General features: G+C 30.9%; 3 protein-coding genes across 3 annotated transcripts in view; all 3 read right to left on the bottom strand.

Annotated features, from left to right (window-relative positions):
• Window positions 1–458: 458 nt before the first annotated feature.
• Window positions 459–8,952, bottom strand: part of LOC115243499 (probable multidrug resistance-associated protein lethal(2)03659) — a 22,380-nt gene continuing 13,886 nt past the window's right edge. Inside the window, exons 4-5 of the mRNA XM_029820571.1 lie at window positions 1,803–1,932; window positions 459–1,405 (exon numbers count right to left, since the gene is read on the bottom strand). Coding sequence (XP_029676431.1) covers window positions 1,199–1,405; window positions 1,803–1,932 — 337 coding nt within the window. The 3' untranslated portion in view covers window positions 459–1,198. The remainder of the gene's footprint in view (window positions 1,406–1,802; window positions 1,933–8,952) is intronic.
• LOC115243458 (multidrug resistance-associated protein 4-like) overlaps window positions 2,693–8,952 on the bottom strand; it is a 29,519-nt gene continuing 23,259 nt past the window's right edge. Inside the window, exons 9-13 of the mRNA XM_029820505.1 lie at window positions 5,158–5,463; window positions 4,499–4,696; window positions 3,676–4,180; window positions 3,036–3,262; window positions 2,693–2,800 (exon numbers count right to left, since the gene is read on the bottom strand). Of these exons, the coding sequence (XP_029676365.1) occupies window positions 2,774–2,800; window positions 3,036–3,262; window positions 3,676–4,180; window positions 4,499–4,696; window positions 5,158–5,463 (1,263 nt within the window). The 3' untranslated portion in view covers window positions 2,693–2,773. The remainder of the gene's footprint in view (window positions 2,801–3,035; window positions 3,263–3,675; window positions 4,181–4,498; window positions 4,697–5,157; window positions 5,464–8,952) is intronic.
• The window catches only part of LOC115243492 (multidrug resistance-associated protein 4-like), a 12,427-nt gene continuing 10,031 nt past the window's right edge, over window positions 6,557–8,952 (bottom strand). Inside the window, exons 3-5 of the mRNA XM_029820558.1 lie at window positions 7,725–7,856; window positions 7,159–7,350; window positions 6,557–7,023 (exon numbers count right to left, since the gene is read on the bottom strand). Of these exons, the coding sequence (XP_029676418.1) occupies window positions 6,685–7,023; window positions 7,159–7,350; window positions 7,725–7,856 (663 nt within the window). The 3' untranslated portion in view covers window positions 6,557–6,684. The remainder of the gene's footprint in view (window positions 7,024–7,158; window positions 7,351–7,724; window positions 7,857–8,952) is intronic.

Raw genomic sequence — 8,952 nt, 5'->3', positions numbered from 1 at the left:
ACTAAATGGCGCATTTTATAATATTTTATATAACACATTTTGTAATATTCTAATAATATGCTGTTCTCATCGAGATATCCACCCTTAAAAAGGTATGTTAAATCGGTACTCGCAAGTATTATTACCTCTTTTCCGCGATGCTGATTACTTATCTCGACGCTGCACTGTGCATTATTTTATATCTACTTTATAAAAGCCTGTTATGACTGAGCGACGCATTTGAGAATTCAAATATTAAGTGTGTATGTAATTTTTATTTAATTGATTTTGAAAAAACGGAGAACTAGAGTTAATATGTAAGTAATTATACACACACACACACAAAATAAATGGCGCTTATATTATTCTAGTATGTTATAAAATTCTCATAACAGTTCTAATAAAAAAGATAATTTTTTTATCTTATTAAAATAATAAATTTACGATCGAAACTTAAATGATTAACATTTAATTTGTGCAAAATAGATTATTTTAATTTGTAATTATTAATTTTATTCTTTTATACATTTTCTGTTAAACAGATGCACTCCCAGATTCTTTTACTCTTTTTCTCTCTCTCTCGTTTTTTCCATTTTTCTATCTTTTTAAAAATGTCTTTAAAATATATTATATAAGAAAAATTACATATACACAAAATTTGAGATATCGTGCAAACACGCTATACATAAATTTATAATTTATTTCTAGTACATCAATGTATATAATGTATTGTATATATTATATTGTATGAGATGTTTTCGAACGATTATTTCTTATCAAACTTGAAAAATTCGAGGCTGCATAAGAAATTTGAAAAAATAAATTTCTTCTAATATAATGACCGTATATTATGACCTCTGATACATAACAATGACATATATAATATATAATGTACATATACTTATCCTAAAGTGACACATATATTACAAGTAGCATTATTGAATATTCAGGACCAAGTAGCATTATCAATTACGCACATTTTAATGATATCGATATCGTTTACATCACAATCTATTATAATTCTGTCATAGACGGTTTAGTTTATATGCGAAATTGATTTCTGCTAAAAGATAACTTTTAATACGTCGTGAAAAATTACGACCGTTTAGCAATATGTTGAAAAATTATAACAGGCTAGTAAGTAGATTAATACGATTCTCACGATAGTTACAAAGCTGTTTCCGCTAAATGCAAAATACTATTATTAGTATGAGTAAATTTACAGTTTGGTTTGTTCTGTGATTATAATGTTACTCTCGCTAGAATTTTGTGTTGACAGATTCAAATTCCGATTATCATCGTTTTTCTGATAGGCCTTTTTTGCCTGTTCCAAAAGATTCTGAGCCATTTGCTTGTCCGTCTTCTCCACCATTTGCTTAAAGTAGCCGTCCGGTTTATGCAATAATTCGTATGGACTGCCAAATTCCTATTTGTATATTGATTATTAGATATACGGATTTTCTCATTCTTTTGACAAAATTTCAAGATTTAAAAAAATTCTATTTTTTTGTTATACTAAAAGTTTTTTCACAGTATAAAAAAAGAAAAATAAATATTATAAAGATATTAACTTTATCTGCGTATGAACTAATAATATGATTTTAAAACAATTATGTCCAAAATTATAAAAGAAAAGCTTACGATATAAACATTGACCGTCTATTTTATAAGAGATATCTGTTAAAATTCTATTTAAATATGTAAAACTTTTTTTTAAAATAATTATATAAAGAAAATGGATATTGTGTGCATATTTTTTTTGTTATCTTTTATAAAATCAATATTCTTTTTATCATATTTCCACATTTCAACGAAATACATACCACAATGCAACCGTTTTCCATTACGATGATGCGATTACTGTCTATGACGGTGTTCAAACGATGCGCTATTGTAATGACAGTGCACTCTTTAAAATTCCTCCTTATGGTGTCTTGAATTAAGGCATCCGTGCTGGAAACGGAAATACAAATTTAGAATAATTACAAATATAGAATATCGAATTCATAAATTGACCGCACGTTGATCATGTCTAGATGTTCGCTGAAGATTCGATTCGATACAAAACCTGCGTTAATTGCCCTTGGGCTGGCCACGTAGGCGGCGGAGGGTCGTCCGAGGTAACAGCTGATTCCGCGGGAAGATTTGTATACTGGAGAATTCTTTCCACAGCTGTCATCAGCGAGAAAGTCTCGGCTATCTGTTTTATGCCGTATTCCAGACCGCCGGTCAAAGTCAGTGATTGGGAAATTGCCAGTCCTACTTCGCTACCGGATACGCTGCCTAAAAATTAACAAAAAAAATTTTTTTTTTTTAAATTCAAAGATTACCAATTAATAGAAGATATTATTTTGTATAACGTTATATTATGTAAAATATATATTGTATCTTTTTTACAAACTCGCAAATATTTTTCTTTTTATTTATATTTATAATATCATATATTCTCATACATTTCGACATCTGTCAACATAAAATATATAACATTAATTTATTATAAGTCTATTACTTTCCAAAATAACAAATTGCATAGAAACAACTAACAATGAATATTCCGAAAGTGCAATATCGCAGAGAAATTACATACCATTTTCATCTAATAGTATGAAGGAATAACAGAGACAGGCGATGAATAAGCATGCAATCGTGTCAAGAATAATAGCGAAGGCAATCCCACATGTCAAAATTTGATACCATACACCACTATGAGTATCCTGCAATGCATCGAACTTGTTTCGCATCATCTTCTCGATGCCGGTGCTTCTGATCGTCGGCAATCCGTTCAGCGTAGTGTTTATGTGTGAAAACAACGGGCTTTTGCCTGAAAACGAAGTTATATCGAACATGAATGTATCATGTAGCTCGTGTATCTGCTCTAAGGACGTTAGAATCCAGATATATTGGCGTTCAATGGAAAAAAATTGTAAATTAAAAAAGTTCTAAATTATAAAAGTTACGTAAGAGTTCGACTTTGATGATTTAAGAAAATCAAGAAAAATATCGCTGTATGTGCCATAAGCTTTAATAAATGATTATTTCTCTGAATACTTACTTACTCCTTCAAGACGTTTGAGGTTTTGAGCGGTCCTAAGGTAAAACTTTGTTATAAAAAAAAATAAAATAACCAGTATTATTATCGGTATTATCATCCATCGATTAAGTATCGACTCTATGATTAGTATAGCCAGTAATGCACTGTCTATCTGAAATGCCTCTAGGATTATTTTGGGTAGCATTTCGTCTATTGTGCCAATGTCCTTTGAGAATCTATTTAAGATTTGCCCTGAAAAAATTATGGTAAATATAGCGAATAGGGTACCCAGCCCCAATGACTTTGACCTTGACATATGTTATCAAGGACATAATTTTGAGTAACTTTTTCTTCTAATTTAATCGTCGCTCGTTGCTTATTAAAAAGTTATTAACAAAAAAAATTGAGAACAAAAAGATTGAAATATTTTTTTTTTAATTTCTTGAGTATTATCGATATTATAATAAATCTATAGGATTATAATAAATCCTATAGATTTATTATAATATCGATAAAACTCAAGAAATTAAAAAAAAAAAAATTTCAATCTTTTTGTTCTCAAATTCAAAATAATCCAAATTTCAAAATTATTATAATTTCTCTTATATGACATATTTTTCTTTGTTTATATCATTTTTCTTTATTCAATTCATCGCTGCGCTTACCGGAAGAATTGGTATGGAAAAAGGACATGCGTGCCTGCAACAAATTGGAGAACATCGTGTTGTGCAAGTTGACGCTGGAGTTCATGCAGATTTTCATAAAGAAGAAGCTGCAGAACAATGTGGTAGCGGTGCAAGTGAGAATGCAGAATGTGTAAACGTATATGGCGTCTATGGTACTGAGCAGACCATCCGAATTCAGGGTGATGATCGATGCCAGGAAGCTGTCGTTACGCGTGTCCATGTACTTTTTACTGACTCGATTGGCATCGACAGTGTCTTGATTTTGCCTGAGTTGTTCCATATTGGTCCAGTACGAAACCCAGTAATCGTTGCCAGTGAGAGCGACCCGGCTGATGATGAAGAATAGCAGCAGCACGAACAGAGTAAAGTAGTTGCCACCGTGATGCAAATATTTTCTGTACACCTTGCTGGATACCTGCCCGTGCATCATCGCTTCACCGTCCGGATTGTTTTCCGCATAGCCGGAATCGTTGATGTCCGAATACTATGCAGAAAAATTTTTACTTATATAGCTATATTAATTATCAAAGATATTTAATATAGTTTTGCGCGGTATAAAATCAGAATAAAGAAAATCTAAGTAAACTCAGACTCTCTAATTTATACATTATTTATACACATCTCATTATTACATTATTTGTGATTTTATACCGCGCAAAGCTATGTTAAACATCTTTGATAATTAATACAGCTGTGCGAACGGAGTATATAGTTCTAATAATTCGATTTATATTGAGCCACTTTTTTGTCTAAGAAAAACAATGAGAAAACACGATGAGTCAATAAATAGTGATTGTCTTACAACGATGGAGCTTGCAATCGTCACTTCCGAAGTACGCCTGAATATCGAAATATTCTTCGAAGACATTTCCGAGATTCTTCTCGCGTTTTCTTCTTTCTTTTGTGTTTCATGGCTTGTCGTCAATTCATTCATCATCTCAATGAAATCTTTGCTTGATTTCACCAATTCGTTATAGCTTCCTTGCATCTTTACGAAACCCTTCAAAAGCAAAATTAAACAGATTATATAAAGAATATTTAACTCTCTTATTATTAACATATAATCTTATAATAAATAATAATATTATATATTTTTTTCATTATCTCTTGATAAAGGAATTTCTTGTTAATACTAGTATTAATTAATTTTATTATTATATGTGTTAGTTTTAATGTGCGCATTTATTTATTTTTGATATATGAATTATTCTCTTATGAATTAAATATATTACTTTATGAAAATATAAAGCAATTAGAAAGAAAAAGGATCAATTAATTTGATAAAATATGTGATTAATATTTTTGCCAATCGACAATACTAAGTTCTTATATTTTTTCGATAAAATAAAATTTTTATATGAAAGATTTGAATTTAATTTTTCGAGTTGGAATAGAAATTTAATGGAAAGAACAACTTGGATGATTGAAAACCTGATTCAGAAATCTTTACTCGACACTCACTCGATCCAGCACGATAATGTGGTTCGCGCGTTTTATAAATTGCAACTGGTGAGTGACAAGAATCCTCGTCTTTCCGTGGAGATACTCGGTGATGCATTTTTTGTAGAGATGTTTGGCGACATGGATGTCTACCGCGCTCAAAGGATCGTCGAGCAAATAAAGATCCGCTTGCCTGTAGACCGCCCTCGCGAGATTTATCCGCGCTCTTTGACCTCCGGAGAGAGACACACCTCTTTCACCAACTATTGTCATATCGCCCTGGGGAAGCTGTTGGAAGTCCTTTCTCAATGCGCACACGTTTGTCACCTGAAACCGTCAAGATGATTAGGATGCTTAAAAATGAAAAAAGTAAATTGTTTTTCAATTTGTCCAACAGTCTTTCTAATGATTGGAAGATTTAAGAAAGAGAGAGATTTAAGAAAAAATATAAAGTTATATAGTTTTTATTTATTAAACCTTGATATAACTACACTAAAAATAAAATTTATTGTAATCAAATAAATTCATTTTATTAGTTCAGATTTTTTGTACTTAAATAAAAATATACTTTCTAAAAATGTTTTGTTATATTAAATAAATTATTATTTGCATGTAATAAAAATTATAACTTTTAAATAAAATATTAAGAATTTTAATATAAAAAAATATTTATTCGAAGTTAAAAAATTATTTATTAAAATTAAAAAATACTGTGTTTTTTAAACAAAGAACCAAACATTGAAAAACGTTTTTTTTAAGAAAACAATTTAGTATAATAAAAATAAAAAACAAGTTTTTTTTTATTTGCAAATAAATCATACTTTGCTTTTATTACATATATATTTTACTAATTCAAATATATTTGCTGCTTGATTGAAATAAATAATTTCTTTGTAAGTATTTAAATAAATAATTTCTAAAACCAAAAAAAAATTTTTTGTTTTAATACATTTTTGTTCAGTGTACCTCAGTGTACCTGATCCTGTCGAAGGATTGGCCAAACAATATATTGTCCTTCACGGTGCCATTGAAGAGCCAGGGTTCCTGGCTGGCATAGGAAATGCGCGGATTCAAGTTGTCCATGTAATAACCGTTAACCAATTTATCGTAAGAAACATTCTTCGAAAAATCATGCGTGAAAATCACAGAGCCCGCACCGGGATTCAACTCTTTCAGCAGCAAATGGAGGACGGAAGACTTGCCGGAGCCCACGGGGCCGACCAGGGCGTACAGCTCGCCCGGGTTGATGATCGCTGAAATGTTGCACAAAGTCGGTGGCAGTTGATCGTTGACCCAGCTTGCGGAAACGTGATGAAGCTTCACGCAAACTGGACGGCTACGATACAATTCCTGCTCGGAGGTTTTATAGTTAAAGATGTCTATTCGATTGTTCATAGCAGTCGCTTTGTTCGATTTTTCGTCTTTCGACCGCACACGTAGTATTTTCTTGAAGCATTCCATATTTACTTCGTCCATCAATAGCAGATCCTGCGTGTTGAAGGCCTCGTTAGTCATTGAACAAATACATAAGGGCAAAAAATAGGAGAATCAATTTATAGTGCAATTCCAATAACGTACCTCCAATCGATTCATAGACACCATCGCTTCGCCCAACGATATGAGCGCTTGCGGAAAGAACGAGGCCACGGTGAGTTGAAGAGTGTTGAAAAATGTTGCAAGAGTATAAGTTACATCAGCATTTAGATCATTTCCCGATAATACGAACATTATTAATGTAAAGTAAAGAAGGAGCCTTTCGGTAAACACTGCGATGGCCAAATACGCAGCGCGCACGTACGATGAGAATTGAATCTTCTTGATTTCCAGCGCTCTCGTTATTGATACAATCTTGCTGAACGGTTTTTCCCAGGCGTACATTTTTATCACCTGAAATAAAAAAAAAACAAGGGTTTGTGGATTTTTTCCGTAAAATAAAAAAAAAAAATTTATTGTAAAATTTTAAATTCATAAAATTTATTTAAAATTGTAAATAAAATAACGAATATGATATTCCAGAGGAACCTGTATCCCGGCTATAAGCTCGTTCATCAGCTGCACTCGTCGATCGGTGAATGACGCAATCATGGCTCTATTGTCACGGCTTAGCAAACTGAAGGTTCCCTGTATCGGTAGGCTGATGATCAACAATAAACCGATGCCAATGAAAATCGAGACACCGACCTTCTGCCACATTATGTATCCCATGATTATGACCTAGTAAATAGAGAAGAACTAGTAACTCTTTAATAGGTAACTTTTTGCTATATAAAATAATGTCTAGGAAAATAATGAATACATTCGAAAATATGCTGCGTTCTTATAACATAAATCTCAGTTTCATTCTCATTTGTATCTCAGAGGAGAGAAATAAGAGATAAAAGTGTATATAGAAATAGAAATAAAAATACTTTTTTTAAACTATAGCAAGTAAAATAAATATATTTATTAATACTCTCTACGTAAAGAATTAATTAGTTTAAGAAATAATAATTAAAGAAGACATAATCGCAAGATATATTTTTTGAAAATATTTACTTGTTTCTGAATATTTCACATACACAAATAATTTTTGCTAAACGAAATGTTACCTGAATAGGCATAATCCATATATAATTCAGACATAATGATAATGAATCGAAGCGATTAACATCGTTGCTGAGAAGATTCACAATCTGTCCAGCACCTGTTTGGCTTAAAGATGTTTGATTCAATCGTAATATCTGCAATGACCATTTATGTTAAAAGTTGGTCTCATTAAATTTAATTTAAAATTTTATTTTGATTTAATAAAGCCAGTATTATAAATAATTTTATTTTTCTTAATTCTTAAGTTATTTAGTATAATATTGTTCGAATAATGTAGCTTCTCGCGATTAAAAAAAAAAAAACAACGAGTTTTTATTGTGATTGGTAAATTTTTTTAAATTGGTATTTTTTTTCTACGTGGCTTATTGAGTTGTAAAAGAATGCGTCATTCCTTTATACATATTCGCAAGATTGCAGCATTTAACATACGTCAAATACTATCGACCAAAGTCGAAAGATACATTTAATAAAGAAGATAACAGTTATTTGTTATTTCTGTTAATAATAATTAATCTATTATTATATCTTTCAATGATTTTGCATTTATTATGTCTTTCAATGATTTTGCATTTATATGCTACGAGAATTTGCGAAATAGAAATCGATAAAATTTAAAGCAAAGTAGGCGTCCAAAAATCAATGAGACAAGATATTATTAATGAAAGATTGATAAATGTTTTAATTTATGATTGCATGCATTAATAATTACTTATTAATGACAATAAATCGCATATTCTTTTATTATGATATAAAGTATATGAATTTGTAGATTATAATTACTAATATAATTACATATGTTTAATACATATGTATGTATATATACAGGGTGTATCTGAAATGATGCACTAAACTTTAGGAGCGTATTCTAGAGATCAAAATAAGACTTTTTTTCTTATGAACATGGGTCCGCAAATGAACCCCCCTCCGAGCTAAAATTCGAAAATGTGTGAAATTGACCAAACACTCGCAACGCAAATTTATTTATCTCTCAAGAGAGGGTAATAGGTGTATAGTTCAACCTTCTGCCATTTTTTTTCTGAATTACAGCCAATTTTTAATTTTTCCCCAAACTTTAGGGGCCTCTAGCTCGGAGGAGGGTTTATTTGCGGACCCATGTTCATAGGAAAAAAAGTCTTATTTTGACCTCTAGAATATGCTCCTAAAGTTTAGTGCATCATTTCAGATACACCCTGTATATATACATACATATGTATTAAACATATGCAATTA

The sequence above is a fragment of the Formica exsecta genome, unplaced genomic scaffold (assembly GCF_003651465.1).
Source record: "Formica exsecta isolate Colony F162 unplaced genomic scaffold, ASM365146v1 scaffold120, whole genome shotgun sequence".
NCBI lineage: Eukaryota > Metazoa > Arthropoda > Insecta > Hymenoptera > Formicidae > Formica > Formica exsecta.
This window is presented reverse-complemented; position numbering and strand designations above follow the sequence as displayed.